At 31.6% G+C, this 23,561-nt stretch overlaps 1 protein-coding gene and 1 long non-coding RNA gene across 4 annotated transcripts; one reads left to right on the top strand and one right to left on the bottom strand.

Moving 5' to 3' along the window:
* LOC139513571 (BBSome complex member BBS5-like) lies at positions 1 to 23,123 on the top strand. Of its 3 annotated transcripts, XM_071302197.1 has the most exons (14): positions 7 to 132; positions 5,803 to 5,885; positions 6,609 to 6,674; positions 7,137 to 7,186; positions 8,587 to 8,667; positions 9,350 to 9,396; positions 10,001 to 10,136; positions 11,045 to 11,140; positions 11,731 to 11,793; positions 16,175 to 16,189; positions 16,607 to 16,645; positions 19,757 to 19,891; positions 21,049 to 21,129; positions 22,042 to 23,123. In XM_071302197.1, the coding sequence occupies exons 1-14, from the start codon at positions 83 to 85 to the stop codon at positions 22,165 to 22,167; spliced, it is 1,068 nt and encodes a 355-aa protein (XP_071158298.1). In that variant the 5' UTR covers positions 7 to 82; the 3' UTR covers positions 22,168 to 23,123. The 3 variants fall into 3 exon arrangements, with proteins under 3 accessions (XP_071158300.1, XP_071158298.1, XP_071158299.1); XM_071302198.1 differs by lacking the exon at positions 16,607 to 16,645; XM_071302199.1 differs by lacking the exons at positions 16,175 to 16,189; positions 16,607 to 16,645 and having other exon boundaries at positions 1 to 132.
* On the bottom strand, positions 3,743 to 4,509 carry LOC139513564 (uncharacterized). The gene is made up of 2 exons (XR_011662468.1): positions 4,426 to 4,509; positions 3,743 to 3,861 (listed from the first exon to the last, which is right to left on the bottom strand). It is a non-coding gene; the product is annotated as an uncharacterized lncRNA (long non-coding RNA).
* Positions 23,124 to 23,561: the final 438 nt, after the last annotated feature.

Raw genomic sequence — 23,561 nt, 5'->3', positions numbered from 1 at the left:
AAAATGTTTAGCGAAAGCAATATATTGTATCCCTTCGTTAAACTTTCGCACGAATACGTCCTTAGAAATATTTGGCATCAAAATGGCTGACTTGTGGGAAGACAGAGATGTTCGATTTGACGTTAACCCTTCGTACGTGTATTTAATAAACACTTCGATGAATGTTTGAACTCTTTATAAATTATGTGGACTGTTGAAAAAATATTGTAAAATCGTTTCAATTGCATTATTTTTATGCTGATCATATCTGTATGATGTGAGCACAGGTACTTGTTTCTATCCAATCCATACGAAGAGGCTCTCATTGGGTGGTTCTGATCCCGGATCCCACATCCCGCTTACACTATGTATGTAAACAATTCTAATTTTTTTGTAATTTCTTGTGTCCCGCTAGACTTCATTTCCCGTTTTCACGGCACAATCATTTGCGTCCAACCCAATGAGACCCACTATGAAGGACTTCTATTTATATGGATAGTGGACCTTCGTATGGATAGAAGCAAGTGGATGTGGGTAGTAAAACACCTTATCAAGTTATCACTATTTGTCCGCAATTTTTGGACATCACAAAGGTTCCCGTTAAACATGTTAAATTATGATGTTATAATAGAAAATTTAACTGACATCACAATGGAAAAGTGATTGTTGCATACAGTTCAAGCAGGGCAGATTTTCATGGTCAACCAAAACAGATTTCCATTTATAGTGATAAGGGGTCTCATTGGGGAGGGGGCGGGGGGGGGTGGGGTTCTGATCCTGTATCCCGCTTACTGTTGTGTCCTTTAGGCCACTTATATGGGGACGAAGTCCCCAATTACAGTAGAAAATTCAATAAAAAAAAAAATTCGGGAAAATTTCCCGAATTTTTCATTGTACTAATGAACTCAAAATCGTTCAATTTTTTTTATGTCATGTTTTGAAATCCCGGACCTGCGCAGAAATGTACAATATACTTCCTTTTTCCGGTCTCGTTTGTATGAAACTTTGAGTAAAATATATATTTATCAGTCTAGTAAAAATAGGAAGAAACGCGCAATACCAATTTCATTTTTAATAATTCCTTGATATGAAAAAACGTTACCTAATGATAGCGTTTCTTTGTTTACATTGCATATGACGTCATAATTTAAATAACGTCACAACTAAAATCCCTAACAACAGAACCAAAATCGGAAACGTTACGGTATTTCCATTTCTTTTTTTTTGACAAATAATTAAGTTACAAAAAAATAATTCATACAGACTTCGTCCCCATTTACAGGTAATGCCTGCCTCATATTACTATGAACGTAAGCAGTTCTTATTTTTTGGTTATTTCCCTGTGTCCCGCTAGACTTCATTTTCTGTTTTCACGGCACAATAATTTGACTTTCACATGTCACGCTTAAAAAAATTCAACAATCCTGAGCCATGCTTCATGTGCTTAGACCTCAATGAGACGCACATGATAAGGTGTTTACCCTTAAGTATGTTAATCCTCAGGTGTCAAACAGTCATTTTCATCTAATAGACCACTTTCGAGTTCATCCCTCACCGGAAAAAACTCGTCAATTATGTGCGCCTTTATGACGTCATTTACTAGATAGAGGGGCTCGCCTGTATCCCTGCACTATTAACGTTCATCAAGCGTCTTCGTGATCGTCGTTGTGCAGGATAAACTAGAAATATTGGTTGTTCTGTAGGTACTTAATGACAATTCCCTAATGACAGCAGTGCTGATTGTCAATTTTGATAATTCAATTTGCCGAATAATTCGTACAATATAGAATTACAGTTTTCCAACCACTCGCTCAATATTAGAATGGAAGTGACAACGTCCCTAAACGCACAAACAACGTTCACTAGAACCAGTGTTTTTGACGGAAATGCATCAAACTCAAAAGTTGTTTATTGGTCAAAATTTTATCGTGATTTGTCAGAGGTCACAAATAATTATCACTACCTATATATTTGGAAAACTTTTAACATGATTTGTCAAAATCAGTCTATTTCCTTATTGTCTAAAAGAAAATGTACAATTTACCATCATGTATCCAAAAAAAAAATCTGTTTTTATACCCCACACAACGAAGTTGCCTAGGGTATAATGTTTTTGACCCGTCCGTCTGTCCATCAGTCCTGTTTCTTGTCATCCCAACTCCTCTCAAACCACACAACAGAATTTCACAAAACCTTTAAATTTTTAGATGAAAGGGACATATTATGTAGTTGTGCACATCGACAGGAAATTATGATTAAATTTTTTTTCTAGAAGTTACACCCCTTTGAACTTATTTGCTTCAATGTACTACTGCGACAGTTTGCCATCACAACTCCTCTGAAATCACACAACAGAATTTCATGAAACCTTTTTAAATAATAAGGACATATACTATCCAGATGTGCATTTCGACAATAAAATTATGATTCAATTTTTTTTTCTAGGAGTTACACCCCTTTAAACGTATTTGCTTCAATGTACTTCTGCAACAGTTTGTCATCGCAACTCCTCTGAAACTACACAATAGAATTTCATGAAACCTTTTAAGATAATAAGGAGAAACTATATAGATGTGCACATCCAAAATAGTTTGATGTCTTAATTGAAAATTGATTGTTGTACAAAAATGTATGATGTTATAGTTCAACATGTTTAAGTGTTCAAAATTCTGAGGTCAAGGGTCACAAATCCAAAAGAAGCAGTAGGATTAGGATTTATGATTCCTGAAATGGCTGACAAAATAACAATAAGGTGTATCCATCTAAATTGTTGAAATTCTCTTGGTTTGACACTATTGCTACAATGTAAATGTAGTCCTGTCGTCCAAGCTTAGGTTAAATACATTAAGAACGATAAGTCATTTGGACTAGTAAAATTTCGTCTTTTCACCACCCTCCCCACTCAAAGTTATGTCCCGTTTTAGTCAGCAAGATATTTATTGACAATGAGACTTTAACTGTGTGCAGTGTTACTGTACGTGAATCCATCACCCTCAAGACCACTGCAAAACTAGTTGAGTGGATAGGTGTAATACCACCATTGATTTTTCCCTATTAGTCTTTGTTAAATTGGTACTTTTAAAAAAAATGTACAGAATTTACCTTTATTTCAACCAAAGAAATACTTTGCATGAATAAAGTTTAATCCTTTCCAGTGCTACAGTGAAAATTTCACACTACATTTCATTGCATATAAGAAAGTAACCTGCACCGGAAGTAAACAATCACATTTTTACCAGGTTATTTACTGGTTACCTGCTTTGGCAACTATGTAACCTTAACTTTCCAAAATATTTTATAAGACCATCAAATAAAAAAAAAATGATGCTTTCAGACACCCAACATACATGTTTATGACTCAGAAAAATTTAAGTGCATTGAAATGCAGGGTTAATTTTCTACAACTGTCAAATTCAAGGGAATATTTTTTTAGACCTACTTTCGTATGCAACCGGATGTGGCGTATCATGATTTGGTGGTATTACACCTAAAGAACACCTAAATGTCAAATAAACTTAATGTAATTTTTTTCCCTCCAATTGCAAGTTATTTCAAGCATAACTGCCAAGTTTTGTCTCAGTCAGATCTATAGTTTCAGAGAAAATCACTATAATGTAAGGCCATATCCTACGGCAATTTCAGTCTTATTTCTTTGACAAATCCAAATTTCAGTGTATCATTATAAAATGCAGTGTTGACTAATATCTGATCAAAAACTCATGATCTATGCATTCAAACAATTAAATAGAATACAAAAGACAACTTTTAGATGATAAACAATTTTATTGCACCTTTTAGAGTTCATTTGAAGGTCTGTTTTGGTCTGTTTTGGTCCATTTTTCCTCCTTCCTTCCTTTTTCATCAAAACTTGATATCTTTTGTCTAAAAAATAAAACAAATGTGATTATTTCCCCACAAAAATGATATAAATGTAATGTTAAATCAATAATTAAAGTGTTTTAGCTGAAAGAACTGTCTCTATAAATGTTAACAGTCTACACGGAAGTTTCTAGAAGCCCTTACGTGTAACTCGAGTTTTTAGTCTGTTCGCCTAGTGTGACAAATAACGGTTCCCTTTCAGTCAACCATTTATTGTTACTGGTATCAAAGTCTTTTTATTTACTCATAACAGTATATTTCTAATAGATTTACACAAAGTGTCCACTTTCTTGTATTTTACATTAGAAAATGGGGAGAAAGAGTAATAAAAAATACCTCAAAATGTTTTTAAAAAGGGTTATGTCCCTTGGAATGCTGGTACAAAAAATAATTGGTAAGAATTATAAAGTTTAAGTATGTGAGACTGGATTCTGATGTGTATAAATCCAGGGCAAATAAGTGTTTAGATGATTTATTGTCTGTGCAAAATGTAGATGGCACAATGGCAAATTGTAAACTTTTGCGGCCAAAAAAAACACAAAAAACATGATGATAGTTGATACTTACTTTAATGCTGAAGTGTCATCTGCAGACCAATTCACATATAAGATTTTTCAACAGAATGCTCTTCAGAACATGTGAACACTGAAATAAAAAATTCACATGTTGTATAAACAAAACTGTTAGGGTATTATTTAAAATTTAACACAGTAAACTAAATACAGCTTTGTCTGTCCACCCATTTGACTTAGAAAACACCCGTAAACCCCCATTTCAAGGCAATTTTACCTCAAACGTGCTTTCTGTGTCTCAATCCATTCCGAATAGTCCATGTTTACAATGTACGAACTGGTTTATTAATAACTTTTAAAAATGAAAGTACAATAAGGTCACGAGTGCACATGTAGTTTCCCTAAATAGGTGTAATACCACCATTGATTTTTCCCTATTAGTCTTTGTTAAATTGGTACTTTTAAAAAAAATGTACAGAATTTACCTTTATTTCAACCAAAGAAATACTTTGCATGAATAAAGTTTAATCCTTTCCAGTGCTACAGTGAAAATTTCACACTACATTTCATTGCATATAAGAAAGTAACCTGCACCGGAAGTAAACAATCACATTTTTACCAGGTTATTTACTGGTTACCTGCTTTGGCAACTATGTAACCTTAACTTTCCAAAATATTTTATAAGACCATCAAATAAAAAAAAAATGATGCTTTCAGACACCCAACATACATGTTTATGACTCAGAAAAATTTAAGTGCATTGAAATGCAGGGTTAATTTTCTACAACTGTCAAATTCAAGGGAATATTTTTTTAGACCTACTTTCGTATGCAACCGGATGTGGCGTATCATGATTTGGTGGTATTACACCTGGATATCGATATGTGGAAACAAACATTCTAATTGGACGAGAATTTGAATAGTATAAGAATTAATCTTGTCTTAATAGAATTTAATATGAGCTCTATAAATATAGAAATTTTTTTTACTTAAAATTCTTGGAAAAAACAATCAACTGTCAAAATAAAAAAAAATCTGAGGATAAAAGGGACATTCAAAAGGTGTATGATGCCAACAAACGCTTTTAAAAGGACTTTCCAATTGAAATCTAATAAAGCCCATGTAGTGTACATCTGATGGGCAGTCTTATCAACAAGCGGTATTAAAAAATCTCATTTAAATGAATTATGTGCATGTCATAAATGTAGGTTATTTCAGTCCCAAGTGAAAAGTGTATTGAACTTCCTACTTTTTTTTTTTAATTTAGTAGTATTATTGAAAATAAAACATTAAAAATGTAAATTTTGGACTTAAAGATATATGTGTCAGGAGCTCTGAGAAAGCAGGATTTTGTATCTTATTTCAATGATTTTGATTCATTTAAAATAAGAATAATGTATTAACATTAAAACAGACTATTTGTATATTCTAGCCAAATGAAAATGAGGGCAGGGGAAAAGTTGATAGATTCATTAAATGCAGTAGAGGATACAAAAGGAAACAATGGCGACAGAGGTAACTTTTATCTGTTTTCATTATTTACCATACCATGCACAAAGGGCTAGTTCAAGTGTATGATAAAAATAATATTAATCTTACATCTATGGGAGATAACTCAATCAGAACTTCAAGATTTTTCTGATTCACCTTTTGCTGTTCCTTCTTTATTGGCTTTAATAGATTCCAGTGAAACTTCATACAGAGATAGGTTACCATTTGAAAATACAATAAGCAAAGTAATAACTTCACCACATCTCCTAAAGGTTTCATTTTACTAACTTGCTCAGATCATCTCTTTTAGTCTTTAATTTTATCACACAAATCTACAAGAATTTTTTTTCAGGAATTCCTTTGTTTGTATGATATTATGAACAATGCCAGTATACCATGATGCATATATTTACAACAAAATGTCATTTTATTTCAAATTTAAATGAAGCAAATTATTCTGATCAAGGATTTTAAAAGGGAGATAAATACCTAAGAACCGATTGATTTTTATTTTGACTTGGTGAGGGCATTTAGTCTCTAAACTATCATATGGACAGATCAAACTTCATTTAAAAGTAACATTCAAATACATGTAGGAAGATTTTCATGAACTACAAAACTTTTGTTTTTAAATGATGAAGATTCATTGTACATGTAGCAGATTTATTCAAATTAGTTAACCCTTTGTGATATATCTAGTGTAAATTTATTTACATGTTAAAATAATGTGTGCTTATATAATTTCAGGACGACTTATTGTAACCAACTTAAGAATAATATGGCATTCAATGGCACTTCCTAAGGTTAATTTGTGTAAGTATCTATATACTGATTCTTTCTAACCACAAAATTTATTCAACAGAGGAAGTTAAATTTTCTAAATTTGGAATGCTATCAAGAGTGGATAAATAATATTGTCCTTAAAATTTTGAAAATCTATATTTCTAATGATTTAAAGGAAGTTTAAGAGTGCAATGTTCCAGATAAATATGGGAGTTAAATAGCATAAAAATTTAATAAAAAATGGTGTATAAAAATTATTTAACTGGTCAGAATCGGTTGAAATTCCTACAGAATTAAAGAAAAATATATACTACATTATGTGTTGTTTTTTTTCTTCAATAATCTGTAATACCCTATCCTCATGAACATATGTTTGTTGGAAAGCAAAAAGTTTGTTAATAATTGTCTTTGTACATGTATATAGCAATAATGTATGATTGAAAGAATATAATGGTGTAGACTTTTATGTAACATGTTTTCGGTCTTTTTCAGCAATTGGTTTTAACAATGTAATCAATATATCATCAAAGGCAGCACAGTCAGTAAGTTCACTTAAAGAGTAAATTAATCAACAATTCATTTAAGAATTGAATGCTTCTTTTTGTTAATTCATTGTAGTGTAAAAGCATTGACTGAAGTATATTTTGTATGAAACGCAGAAGCCTTCATTCTTAAAATGTGCGCATAGTCAACGCTTTTACAACCCTATCAAATTACTTAAAGAAGAATTCAATACTTATAATTACATTTTTTCTGTGCACTTTATTGTAGAAGCATGTGTCAACATGAATGCTACAATTCCTTTCACAATGAAGTTTATTAAGGAATAACGCAAGATTGCAGTTAGCCAATCAGAATAACGTATTATAATGAAACGTATATATTTAATGTAATTATAAGTTTGAATCAGTCAGTAGTAGTCACAAAGATCATGATATTTGGCACAAACAGCTTCTCCCATAGTAAACTGTTGGTCTGTTTCTGTAATTGTTTTATACCGCTTTTTAATTAATTGAATTCACAAATGAATATTTTCACAGATAAATAAAATATTGTTTTTATATTGGTTTCATTTCAATGACTCCTGTAATGTATTACATGTACTATTATTTCATATTTCAAAAAGTTAACTACTCTTGCTGCTTTCTCTTAATGTAATACCAAACTGACAAATATTTCATTATTCTGAACTTATAAAAATGACTGAGCTAATTAAGTTGTACATTAACAATTTTTATGCCCCATTTATGTTCATTATGTCTTCTGGTCTGTGCCTCCGTCCGTTCATTTGTCCATCTGTCCCGTTTCATGTTAAAGTTTTTGGTCGAGGTAGTTTTTGATGAAGTTGAAGTCCTATCAACTTAAAACTTAGTAAACATATTCCCTAATATATGATCTTTCTAATTTTAATGTCAAATTAGAGATTTTATACCCCTTTCACAGTCCACTGAACATAGAAAATGATAGTGCGGATGGGGCATCTGTGTACTTGGGACACATTTTTGTTAAAATATAATTCAGATTCAGATTCAATATTTTATTAAAGTCTCACCACTTGCATAACATTATACATTCCAATATACATATAAAACATTGTGTATAACATAAATTATACTGCAACTAGTTGTTTTTATTTCCTAAATATAGTAACACAGCTTTATTTTGGGCAATGTGATTATGTCAATTTCATCATGGAACATTTTTCCACAGTCTGGGGTTCATTAAGGGATGAAAATAAGTTTGAAATTTGTGTTACAATTTAAATAGCTATGAATTTATTTATTTAAGTTGCAGTATAAAAACAATATTAGGTCAAGAACCTCGCCCTTCCCCAGTTTCTTAGCCTCATACAAAAAAGTTGATATTTTTCTGACATTGACCTAATATTGTATATATATAGGGGAAAACATACTTAAAACATATTTGTGTTTTCTAATTTCAGAAATTAAGAGGAACAACAGAAGCTTTATATGTATTAACAAAGTGCAATAATACAAGATTTGAGTTTATTTTTACTAACTTGGTTAGTATATTTACTGTATAATCTGCAGATGCTATTATTCATTCTATTTTTTAAACATTTTATTCACCTTTATGACTGTTAAGTTTATCTGTATTAAGAGAATATTTACTGCACTGTACTAAAGTAGGTCATATATGGCCTGGGGCATATAGCTTTAAACTTGAACATCCAACCAGATCTTTTATGCATTTTTTTTTTTAAATGACCCTTTGATTATATTGGTATGGGATAATATATGATTTATTTTATCTCCCCCTGAATCAAACAATTCTGTTACTGTTACCTCCCATGATAATATCACAGATTCTTTGATTCGTACCTGTATATACACAAGTAATGGTATTATATGCATGCTTTAAAAATATACCTTTAAGAAAAATATACATGTTGTTAAGAAATGCTTTGCATTGTCTTGAAGTTCACAATTTAAAAAGACTGTGATATCATCATTATTTTTTTTTTATAGATGACCTTCCTTAGTTGTTTTAATGTCTGTGTCATTTTGGTCTTTTGTGGATAGTTGTCTCATTGGCAATCATACCACATCTTCTTTTTTATACTTCCTTAGTTATTGTCAGTTGTATCGTAAGTTTGATGTCTATCTCCCTTAATTACAGATCAAATTGTTAAGAACCTGGTAATTTTAATGTTATAAGTATTGAACGTATTATATATATTTTAGATACCTGGCTCACCAAGGCTGTTTACCACAGTTATAGCAGTCCACAGGTAATATCAGATACAAAGAGAACGATGAAAGGACAATATGTATTTCTAATCAATATTGAAGCTACCTGCCATGTAAAAAAATCACAAAATGTCATTGCTTTGTATTTATATCATGCATTTATCTGAAGAATTATCAATGTATATCTGATATATTTTTTAGAGATTTTTTTTTTTTTTTTGAAGAACATCATTTATAGATAAATAGAGTTGTGTAAGTATACAGTATATGTCATACCATCAATGACACAAGAAAATATGCAGTGTCTATGAAAGAGTCATATCTTACAAGGACGTTAAACAAACAACAATCAATCACACATGTATCTAACAAAGTCTGCGCCCAGTCATTATTGATTTTTTCAGTTAATATTTAGACATGGTTAAAGGACAATACTTATAAGTTAAATAAAGACAACAGTAGTATATCGCTGTTCAAATGTCATAAATCGATTGAGAGAAAACAAATCTGGGTTACAAACTGAAACCAAGGGAAACACATCAACTATTCCATGAAAATAACAGAACAACAGAAACACTCAAAACATTTTCAAAACACATTCAAAAATTATAAGTAGCCTGTTTTTTTGTTTGTTATTCTTTTTAGAGCATATGAAACATCTAAGTTATACAGAGATCTTAAATTACGAGGAGCATTAATACAGAACAAACAGCTGAGACTGTTACCACAGGAACAAGTGTATGACAAAGTCAACGGTGTATGGAATCTCTCAAGTGATCAGGTACTAACATAGTCTTTATTATTAAGATTCATCATAGAATTATGCACTACAGTCTACTTATCAGTTCATATGTACAATGTAGTATCAGCATGGAAGACTTATTTCTACCTGACCTGCCAAAAGCATCATTTAGAGACTATCTGTTCTCTGATTTTTTCACATTTTTATTATTTTATCTGAAACTGCTTTTAAATAGTCTTATTTAGGAATAAAAAAAAGTTAGAAGATACCAAGTGGGCAATAAAATCAAATAGTTAAAGAAAAACAACCAATCCATTTAAAATAACAAAAAAACAGTGTACAAAACACTACAGGCAAACACTACATAATGAACTACACAAATCCCATGAACCACCTGGGATAATGTCAGGTGCTCTGAAATGGTCAACAGTCAGCCTTGTCCACTAGTGACTTATTCTGTAAGATATTTTTAAGGTGGTACCTAACACTACAGGGAGATAACTCTGTAAAGTCAGCTAAACGTTTTAATTACGTTGTGTTGTAAAAGGAATATTAAGCTTCTCATTGATCAAAATTGGTGTTTGTCAAATTGCTATATAACCAGTGTAATTTTTCTGACAAAACGGTTGGTTCAAATCTTTTTTAATTTTTATCTTTTTGTCAAAGAGTTAAAGTAAATACTTTGTCAAAATTTTATGAAAATTAAACGAGCCAAATTAATTTTAGTGAAAGTGTTGGGTACCACCTTAAGTTCAAATTTTTTCATACTTTCTACTAAAACCAATATACATGTATCAGTCTTACCAAACTTAAACATTATGATATATACATGTATATATTGAATAACGTAAAGAAATTGTTTTGTAACCCAAAAATGTTATTACACCTTTCATGTTGGCCAGTATAGTATAGCATGGCATACATATATTTATGTTCGTATATTTCAGGGTAACCTTGGAACATTTTTTATTACAAATGTGAGACTGGTTTGGCATGCCAACATAAATGAATCATTCAATGTCAGCATACCTTTTCTACAGATGGTAAGTTAACACAGGGATCTCACTAAGGATCTTTGAAGGGGAGTCCAGGGAGTCGTCATTTTTGGCCATGGCGAGTCCAACAGTGCCAGAGAAGATGAAATTTTATTGATATATGAAATAATTTCAGTCTCCATGTCAAAATAGAGCAAGGAAATGATATCAAATTTAGACTATGCGTTAACTTTTGTTATAAAATAATGATATATGTGCTCAGTTAATACATTATTTTACAATTTTGATGAATCTTTGAACTCACCTCAATGATAACCCTAACAGCATTCAGGTTTATGCATCATAAAATGCAAAAAAATAATCTGATAAGTCTTTGAATTTTAATGTCTATATTATATTATACTTAAAAAAAATAGTTATGAAATGTGTTGCCAACATATATTTTCAGAGGGATTTTTTTGTTATATACATGTATATATATATATATATGTTAAGAGACTAGAGACAGAGTACATGTACCAGTATCTACAGTTCTTTGACCCTTTACCAGACTAGAACATGCTAATAATGAAGTTTTCATATTGAAAATATTTTGAAAACAATGATATATATTTTTTTTCAATGTTATTCTTTTTTAGAAAACTGTAAAGATCAGAGACTCAAAGTTTGGATTAGCATTAGTTGTTGAAAGTTCACAAGCGGTATGTTAATTATTCATTTTGCTACACATTTTCAAGAATAAGTGAAAACATAATGATATCAAATGCTGGCCCTAGAACACAGTTATCTTGTAGTGTATATCTTTTACACTAAAAACAGAAATTAAAAAAATTGCACCTGCTCTATCTCAAAAAGCTTTTGGCAGTGTAGTTTACTACTTTTAGGACAAATTACATTAAACAAAAGTCTATCTGTTCTTACCCAAAATATGGACAATTTTATGTTAATGTGGTCAGCAATTCAGTTTGACAGCTTCATGCATATACTTAGTTTTTACCTTTTCAAACTGGATGGAACAAATTTTTTTTGGGCATGTAATTTTATCCCACTACATACTATTTTATGCATAAGATGAAAAAAAATATTGTTGAAGGTGTATGATAAAAATCTGCAACCTATTCATTGTCGACTGTAGGTACTCTCTTTGTAGACATCAAAAATTTATGAACTTTACCTGTGTCCTCTGACCAGCTTATGTAAATAAAAATTTGCAAGGCACCTGTAGGTGTAGTTTTAGGTAAGATGGAAATCTCAATATTAGATGTGGTGGTAACCCAGGGCTGAGGACACACTATATTAATGATTATTAATTATAGCATGTAATTTGTTAGTAGACTTACAATTTTTATGCCTGGTCACAGTTGTGTTATTATCTTTTGTTTGTTCACCATTACGTCACAACAAAAGAAATCAAGACATCACATAAAAAAATTCATGTAGATATGATCTCAAGAACTATGATTTCTTTTTAATTTTCAGCAATTTTTATTTGTAAATAGAGAGTGTATGCAAGAACCAACTAGGTCATTTACTACAGCAACTGTCTATCTGTACACTAGGTCATTTACTACAGCAACTGTCTATCTGTACACTAGGTCATTTACTACAGGAACTGTCTATCTGTACACTAGATCATTTACTACAGCAACTGTCTATCTGTACACTAGGTCATTTACTACAGCAACTGTCTATCTGTACACTAGGTCATTTACTACAGCAACTGTCTATCTGTACACTAGGTCATTTACTACAGCAACTGTCTATCTGTACACTAGGTCATTTACTACAGCAACTGTCTATCTGTACACTAGGTCATTTACTACAGCAACTGTCTATCTGTACACTAGGTCATTTACTACAGCAACTGTCTATCTGTACACTAGGTCATTTACTACAGCAACTGTCTATCTGTACACTAGGTCATTTACTACAGCAACTGTCTATCTGTACAGTTGTCCTACTGGATATTTCTCAATTACAAATATATTTCAAAAGCACAAAATTTATGATATTTTCAATTCTATATTTTAGATGCTAAATGAGGTTTTTAATGCACCTATTATTTGTGGCTTCTATGACCCATATAACCTGCAGAAGCTTTTATGGCCATTTTTTTTTAAATCTATATGGTGATATAGCAGTGGTACTTCACAGTCTTGTTCAACATTTGGTTCAATGTTACTTATAGTGACTTTAGTTAAGTTTTGTACTAAAGTCAATTAATCAGACAATAGTCTTCTTATATAGCGTGTATAGTAACAGTTTGTTTATGAAGTTATTGTTTTTAATTTTTAATACAGTGTTATAATCAAGATCTGAATTCTGTTTAGAAATGAGAACTTTACTTTGTATGTATATGACTTTAAAAGATATTGGTAATATTATAGGATATTGATGTTTGATAATAGTGTAGGTCTGTAACATGTTTCAAAGGTTTAAGACTTGTATCATGTGAAATGGTGCAAATTACAAAATACATTTACTGGAAATGTTTTTGTTACCACATACACAGAGGCACAATTTTAATGGAAGCATGTTTTTGCCATGTTAGTACAAATACTATTACTGCTTATCCATCTTTTAATGAATTCACTTTCATGTTTAACATAGTGTGAGTAGAGTATTTGTATTTCATTATCAGGACAAAAATACTTTTTGTCAGTTTATTGGATACAAAATACACGTAGCCAGGTAAACTAAATTTGCGACAGTAAAACTACCGATGAGGTCTGCAAAGCTTCAAATACAATACAATTATCTCTTAAATCTACTTTTCATACATTGTTGCATTTTGGTTAAATAAATATACTGCTAAAAAGTAGGTATTTTAATGATAATAAGAATTATCATATATTTATATTCTCTATATACCATAAACTTGCATAGATATAGGCTTTTATTGTATATAAAAAAAATGATTCTTTAAAAAGATATATTGTGCAATATTCTATGATATTGCACTAGTGCAAATATAGCTTCAAATTATTGACATCATCAGTTATAGAAATATGTTTCAAACATTTTTATAAGCTTTGATATACTGTGAATATTTTCTGTTGTAAAATATATATTGGACTTCCAAGCTCCTGCAAAATAAAAATTTACTTCAGACAATATTCACAAACATTATATTAATGCAATAACCCTAAAATATAGTTAGGCTTGAAGTATAAATATATAACAACCTTCTTTTCAAGTTTTCACATACTTTTTTCAAAGTTTAGTAAAGTTCACATATTGGTAGTATAAAGTCATCTTCGCTAGCCAAGGGTTACGATCCACTCCCGCTCTCTTTACCCTTGGCAGATTGAGCCAACATTTGTGATATAAATGTTGCGCCATCTATCGGAAGATTAAAATCACGCCCATTCCGAATACATTATTCTTGACCAATGGTACCACTTGAACTCTTCAATTTGGGGGTAAAAACACGGTAGCGTCTAGATTCTACCCACTTGGTAAATCCGGAAACGACAAAATACGTCAACATTCATGCATTTGTGCATGAAACATACACAGGAACTTCTATTAGTTGATTAAAAACATTCAAGTTGTCACCAAATATAGTCGTATATTTAGTGATGTAAAGACTTGTTGCACAATAAACACGTGGCAATAATTTCTACATTTACACGTGATCATGTTATAGGCGCTTTTTGATTGGATGCAGCGAGTTTCTACTGCAACCAATAAAAATCCTTACCTTGTGTCTCCGAAATATTATCTCAATCTGCCAAGGGTGAAGAGAGCGGGAGTGGATCATAACCCTTGGCTAGCGAAGATGGTATAAAGTTAGCTATTACAGTATCATGTGTTAAAGAATGTGTTGAATGGTTTTATCGACCTTGACTGGCTATACAGCCCTAGCACGGTCGACTCTTAAACAAAGTGTTCAAAAATGTACCACATAAATGTCTCTTCACATAAAAATAATATTTGTGATATTGTATGAACAGCATGGAAGAAATAACTTGAAAATGCGGGTTATAAACAATTTCACACCAGATAAGTATTTTCTTTTCATAAATGATGAAAATGGAATCTTATCTAGGTATGTTTGCTTTATGAAGATAAGCTCTCTTTTGTTTTTGATAGTTTTCATATAGAGTTCCTATGAGGTCTTCAAATTTTGTTTATATATAATATTTGTTTCCATAAAGACAAGTTATCTTTAAATTTGGAAATGATCATCCCCCTAAACTTTGTACCCATGTTATAATTAGTCATTCCTTCATACTGTCATTGTGTCCCTCTGAGATCTCACTGTTGTCGTGTCTAGATTTGTCATGCCTGCAGATATTGATCTGAATTTTCTGGTACATTTGTGTATAATGATAACTTCCTGATGAAGTTTGTATTTCATTCCAGTTGACTGACTTTTGGTTGCATTACTTATGAGGGGGTCTCATTGGGGGGTTCTGATCCAGGATCCCGCTTACACTATACATTGTATAAGCAATTCTCATTTTTTTGTAATTTCCAATGTCCCGTTAGACTTCATTTCCCATTTTCACGGCGCAATAATTTGACTTTCACGTGTCACGCTTAGAAAAAATCGGCAATCCTGTGTCACGCTTAGACCCCAATGAGACCCACTTATGATAGACAATGATATTTTATATAAAGCTGCATTATTATTAGTAAACCTCAGTTAGTTTTAAAATCATTAAAATTTTGAAGCCCTGCCCTCTTTGTCATGGTTCAGCAACTTTGAATTGATTTACAATGTTTTTGTCCATCAGATTGTCTTTTTGTGAATTTTCTAACAACAGGCCAAACATATCTCTGTGTCAACAGTAGATAGTATTTATAGATTATCGTTGAGATGACCAATGATAATCTGTTTATCGCCATTTTACCTATGATGACTTTGTTAATGCCATTGACAACGGCACATGCACACTTAGTTTCTTGTGATAATTTTTCATATCACTCTACTGTGTTGAGAAAGGAAATTATCAGTCAGTAAGATTAAAGGAAAATTTTGTCAAATAGTGATATTTAAATATATAAAATATTGTTTTGTTTAAAAAAAAAAATGAAAACTTCTTGAAACTAAATTTTCTTTACTGGTATTTTCAGCATCCTGGAATAAAGGTCAGTGATTATGTGTGGAAAACATTAAAAAATTAAAATTTAATTATCCAAAACATTGAACAATCTAATACCTATCAAGTTTTTGTGTATCAAGCACCAATTCAGTTCAAAGAGAAATTCAAAAAATCTATTTTATTTCACTGTAACCCTTCAATAACACTTATATGAGATTGTTAGCTCTAGTTTAAAATGCCACCAAAGGAATGTTGGTGATATTATAATACAATACATTCTTATGTATTGTTAATTTTTTTAATTAACTGTTTATTTACAAAATTTAAACATATAATGCAATTATGCAAATATATTCATTAATAAGTCAAGTAAATTTGGCAAAAATATTATGATTCATAAATGAAACAATTCAAAATTGAACAGAGTAGAAATGTGTATGTTCATTGAAGCAGTTATATATAGCCTTTTCAGATAGCACCTTTTATCTTCAAGAAAAAAAAGGTAATATTTTGGAGTTTGTTCATTTTGATTTCTTTGTTCAGTGATAAAGTTCTGAGTTTCAAAACTACTTTGAAATTGTTGTTTGTAAATACTGTCTTAAAAGTTATAACTTATTATTGATTGATTGATTGGTATTAAATGCCATCACTATTGTGCAACTTAGGGTCAAGTTTTAATTGGAGGATAAAGGGGAATCACAAATCTTCATTAGTGAAACTGACATTCCTTGTCATCCTTGTCAATGAATATTGGAGTCCAGCCCACCTGAACTCACAACATCAGTGTTGACAAGCTAGGGATACAGTAGTTCGACTACTTACGCCACTCGTCCAGCCCACCTGAACTCACAACATCAGTGTTGACAAGCTAGGGATACAGTAGTTCGACTACTTACGCCACTCGTCCAGCCCACCTGAACTCACAACATCAGTGTTGACAAGCTAGGGATACAGTAGTTCGACTACTTACGCCACTCGTCCAGCCCACCTGAACTCACAACATCAGTGTTGACAAGCTAGGGATACAGTAGTTCGACTACTTACGCCACTCGTCCAGCCCACCTGAACTCACAACATCAGTGTTGACAAGCTAGGGATACAGTAGTTTAACTACTTACGCCACTCGTCCAGCCCACCTGAACTCACAACATCAGTGTTGACAAGCTAGGGATACAGTAGTTCGACTACTTACGCCACTCGTCCAGCCCACCTGAACTCACAACATCAGTGTTGACAAGCTAGGGATACAGTAGTTTAACTACTTACGCCACTCGTCCAGCCCACCTGAACTCACAACATCAGTGTTGACAAGCTAGGGATACAGTAGTTCGACTACTTACGCCACTCGTCCAGCCCACCTGAACTCACAACATCAGTGTTGACAAGCTAGGGATACAGTAGTTTAACTACTTACAACACTCGTCTAGCCCACCTGAACTCACAACATCAGTGTTGACAAGCTAGGGATACAGTAGTTCGACTACTTACGCCACTCGTCCAGCCCACCTGAACTCACAACATCAGTGTTGACAAGCTAGGGATACAGTAGTTCGACTACTTACGCCACTCGTCCAGCCCACCTGAACTCACAACATCAGTGTTGACAAGCTAGGGATACAGTAGTTCGACTACTTACGCCACTCGTCCAGCCCACCTGAACTCACAACATCAGTGTTGACAAGCTAGGGATACAGTAGTTCGACTACTTACGCCACTCGTCCAGCCCACCTGAACTCACAACATCAGTGTTGACAAGCTAGGGATACAGTAGTTCGACTACTTACGCCACTCGTCCAGCCCACCTGAACTCACAACATCAGTGTTGACAAGCTAGGGATACAGTAGTTCGACTACTTACGCCACTCGTCCAGCCCACCTGAACTCACAACATCAGTGTTGACAAGCTAGGGATACAGTAGTTCGACTACTTACTCCACTCTGCTACTGAGAACCCCTTATAACTAAATAAGAAAATCCTTGTATTTAACAATATTAAAATGATAAGTTATTTAACAATATTAAAATGATAAGTTATTTAACAATATTAAAATGATAAGTTAAGTGCAGTTTTGTAAAAAAAAAAATAAAAAATAATAGTACATTTTATAAAATGGTACACATCATTGCTTATTAAAATTAAGTAGAATGTATTACCTATCATCAGGCACTTTTATAAGAAAGTAAAGAATCTATCTTTAAAATAATATAAGCAAATAAAAAAGAATAACCTCACATTTGCAGAAATGAACAACTCTAAAGCAAAACCTGTTGTTAGAGTTTACATTTTACATTTAATGTTGGAATTTACTGTTTAATGTTCATTGTTTTGCTGTTAATTCAATTTTGTTTCAGTGAATTGTATAATTATAGAGAACTTGCAGTTTTGTGTTCTTGCTTCATATACCAGGCTCACTCTTATTCTGTCTTTCTTAAATGTCATCTCAAATCCAGAGGTCTTATTGTAAAATTGTTCATTGTTTCTCTAAGATCAGTATTTTAGCAGTATTTTTATTGTAAAAATTCAATTGTAACAAAATAAAAAAAAATTTGAAGCATTACTTGTACATGCAATGCAGCATTTCCTTAAAAGGCAATGTTTAGACACGGAAAATATCATTATTCAAGTACAGTGAATCAGTGCTTGCAGTTTATTGAATTTATAGTTTATAAAGCTTTCAATTATTTTTCTCTACATGCATGAGTTTAGTATGTCTATAAAGGCTTTTAGGCCAATTGTCATTGTTCACTTTGCTTGCTATCAGCATGAGAAAATTATAGATTGACTCAATATAATATACAGTTAAACCTGCATATATGGACATGATGCAGTTCAGATATGAAATGTGTCGGTGCACAATAAATATATACCTGTAAAGCTACATTCTCGTCATAGTTTTAATGAAGTAAAGAGTATTTTCTATGGGTCCATCCATTAGTTATTTTGTCTCCTGAACTTTTCCTTAAGTTTTGCAGGTTTCATCGGCAAACAGTATTGTGTATTAAGTTCTATATCTGGCATATATGCAAATGTGCACAAATTTGTTTGGTGAAATTTACCAAAGTCCAAGTTAACAGGTCCAATTTTTAGAAATTATTGTAAGTAACATACTGATATGTAATACATTGAGATAGGACTTTGAATGTGAATTTATATACTCAAGAATTCCTAGGTTTGACTTAATTGTAAATTAAAAGTTATTTGGGTGTGCTGCACAAATGTAACTGGTATTATTGCATAGCAATATAATATTTCCCACAGAAAGTAACCAAAAGTTAGCGTGCAATAAATGTTCAAAATTCATGACGTCATCAACGACAAAATCTTAGTTTAAACCAATTTTTACTTTCAAATATTATATTGCTATACAATAAAAGGGTTATTGCATAAATTTTGGGGAATATTGTCCATCCTAGAACATATATTGCACTCGCAAGCTTGTGCAATATAAAATTCTACTCGGGACAATATTCCCCAATATTCATGCAATCACCCTATATTACCACCTAACCCTAACCAGTTATGTTTTTGATATCTAACATGTGTGTTTAACAGGACATGTTTGTGAGACCTACATTGTACTTTTGTATTAACTTTTCCCGTTTTTATTTTTAGAGTGGTGGTTATGTGTTAGGATTTAGGATAGATCCAGTAGAAAAGTTACAAGGTACAGTGAAGGAGATACAAAGTTTACACAGAGTTTACAGTTCATGTCCTATCTTTGGTGTTGAGTTTGAAACAGAAGAAAGGGTAATTGATTACTTATAAGTATTTGGCAATGGGATACTGTAAATTCTGAAATTATTGCATGCATTTTATTATTTCAATTATTCAAGAATGGACAAATATATGCAAGTTTAATTATTGCGATTTTTGCTATTTCGATAAAATCTGAGTACAGGTCTAATGTTTCAGTTATCAGAATGTGAGGTACCGATTATCAGGTTATCTGCATGTTGATATCGTAAAATATCAGCTGCGAGACATAATATGAAGCTTTTTGTCGAGTGAGCGTAGCGAACGAGATCAAAAAGCCTTCATATAATGTCAAGCAGCTGATATTTTACAATATCAATATGCAGATAATCTGATAATCGATTTATCAGGCTATATTTGGGTGTTTCAGAAGTGTTTTCTTTGTTTCACCAGCACACAAAAGATGACTTGATAAGTTCAGGTCAAAGTTATTAACGTCGATTCAAACATTATGACGTCGCTGATACGTCCGGGTCAAAGTTATTAAGGCCGGGTCAACGTATTTGACGTCACAAAGACATGATACAGAATAATATTAAGAGCTGAACAGAGTGAGATAGACAGTGGGACGACAGATAATTCTTATTATTGCGATACTCACCCATTTGCATTATTCACATTTATAAAAAGCTATTGAAACCTTTGTCATGTTTGTATGCATAATTTGATAGTGATATAATATAGGGTTATTGCATGAATATTGAGAAATATTGTCCAGAGTAGAATTTTATATTGCATGAGCTTGCGAGTGCAATATATGTTCTACGAGGGACAATATACCACAATATTCATGCAATAACCCTTTTATGGTATGCAATATAATATTTGAAAGTAAAAATTGGTTTAAACTAAGATTTTGTCGTTGATGACGTCATAAATTTTGAAGATTTATAGCACTAGTGCAATAATAGAATTTATTGTACACTAACTTTTGATTACTTTCTGTGGGAAATATTATATTGCTAAGCAATAATACTAATTACAGTACTGTTATTCCTCAAATGGCATGATGTAATAGTAGACTTTTGTGACATAGGTATGAAGAATAAATTACTTGTAGATACCTTAACCTGTACACAAATATTGTTCATTATCTGTTTGCTTCTTTCATTCTTCAACTTTATTCATTCATCTATAAGTGTTTATTACAGCTACAAGGTGAAGATTTGACAGTAGAAAATATACAAGATGATGTTGAAATAGAAACTGATGGATCATCAGATGCATTTGCTGTAAGTTCACTGCACTTTGTATTCACTGTTTTAGAGAGCAATGTATTTTTAAGAATAAATATTATTAAACACAGCTATTAAATCATTGGACATATCGTTGTTGAGATCATTTGAAGGTAAATATATATATTAGTTGATTTATAATCAGTGGTATTTTAACATCCAGAAGAAAATACACCCTAATATAAGGGAAATTGGATGTATATAGATTGGGAAGCATGCTTTTAGATTCTATTACTGCTCAAATGTTGATTAGCAAATCATTATTCCAGTCAAAGTTCATACTCTGAATAGAATTTCAGCTATAATTAGATTTCTTTAATAAGACATATTTTCCTTTTGTTATCAATCTTTATAACAAGGTCTAAATAAGTCATATAAAACTGAGTTATTTTAAATACTATGAACATTTACCGAAACTTGGAGGTCAAAGATATCTTTGATTTTATTTTACATCAATAAAAGAAATACAAATTGAATACTTTATAACATTTTGGTGCCTTTCTTTATGATTCTGTGGTTAAAACTGAGTAACGCTATGAGTGCAACTGTTTCATCTTGGTTAAAGACATAATAAAGTCACTGTGATCAAGATTTGTGATTATTCTTAGTTAAATTTGAGAAAAAGACATGTGTGACTTCAATGTTTCCCAATTGAAACTACAATTAGACTGTCATACAAGTGAGAGGTTTGGTGCTATAAAACCAGGTTCAGGCCACCATTTTCTACATTTGAGAATGTCTATACCAAGTCAGGAATATGACAGTTGTTGTCCAGTCGTTTGATGTGTTTTACTGTTTGATTTTGTCATTTGATTAGGGACTTTCCGTTTTGAATTTTCCTCGGAGTTCAGAATTTTTGTTATTTTACTTTTTTCTACTTACCCATCCATTTTACTATAATATTTCCAGGCCTATTTTGCTGATGGTAATAAAGACAAAGACAGAGACCCTGTGTACTCAGAAGAATTAGGACTGGCAATAGAGAAACTGAGAGATGGATTTACTTTACAGGGACTGTGGGATGTCTTAGCATGATATTTTAAAATGTATAATATGATGAATATAGATGTTTTGTTCTGTAATTTATTGTTTATACAATTGGATTAAGTTCCTGGAATAAATACAATTATTACAGGAGAACATACTTTTTGGCTTTCAATAGCACTAAAAATGTTTTCACAACCTGAACAAATATTTAGTATTCTAAATATCTAAATATTAAATTTAATTAAAATTAAATAAAGTGACAACACTGTGTTTTATTGTTTACATGATTTTGTATGGAAATATTTACTATATTATTGTGAAAAGATAACAAATATTTATCCTCCTTTGCTTGTCATTGAGAAAAATGAATTAATATGTAACAAATTTTTAGTTGTGGTCATAAATGATGAAAGTGTATTTGTAGTCCGTCCTATGTCATATACTGTAAATTCAGAAATTATTGCGTGCATTTATTATTGCGATTTTTGTCATTTTAGGCTTAAATGCGATTTTAATTTTTACAATTTTTAGAAAAATCCTGTTTAATTCGTATAAATTTTTTCAAAATGCGAGTTTAAATTATTGTGTTTACAACCCTGTCGCATTTTTCACAATAGTAAAAACCTCGCAACAATTTCTGAATTTACAGTATTTTATTTATCATCTTTCTCGTGTCTGACACAAAAATGTTGTAATTTAGACAATGTGTTTCGTTTGCTTATGAAATGCATCTTAAACAATGTTGAAATTTAGATTAAAAGAATATATTAATATTTGAATAAGTACTTTCCAAGTCAACAATACAACTTTCTGCAGAATTTGAAATAGTGTGTAAAAAAAATCTATTTAAATTTCTTTGTTTAAAAAAGAAGGTTGAATTATCTCCCTTTATTTGTTTCCAGTAAACATATATAAAACATGTGACTGTGATATATTTATTTTGTAATTTATTAATTTTACATCTGGTATCATTATGTTTAATCAATAAACATTTAACATCAACATCTTTTATTAGTGTTTTATTTTCCAAAGTACTGAATAATCATCTGTAAGAATAGGAAGTGTCTAGGCCCAAAATAGATATTGGATGTTTCAAAATTGATCAAGGTTTGGGAATTTGGAGGCATTCAAACAAGTTAGCTGTTGGTGAATGTGGGGTTTTTTTTAATTTTTTTTTTTTAAGAATTCAAATGAGGCTAAAAGAAAATTTAATAATACCAATGGTTTGGCAGGGGCAGATCCAGCCATTTTCAATAGGGGATTCCAAATTCCAATTATATGTTCCCATTCAAATGCATTCATCGTCATAAAAAAGGGGAATTAGACAGTGTACAAATGGCTCTACAAATACCCAAGTACTTGATGTACACAGAAAGAAATAGAATAAACAGGTAAGTTATAGCTTTCTTATTGCGCCCTGCTCTTGAAGCAATGGGAAAAAT

Source organism: Mytilus edulis, chromosome 2 (assembly GCF_963676685.1).
Source record: "Mytilus edulis chromosome 2, xbMytEdul2.2, whole genome shotgun sequence".
In the NCBI taxonomy this organism is placed as follows: Eukaryota; Metazoa; Mollusca; class Bivalvia; order Mytilida; family Mytilidae; genus Mytilus; species Mytilus edulis.
Note: the sequence above shows the minus strand (reverse complement) of the source record. Positions and strands in the feature narration are given on the sequence as shown.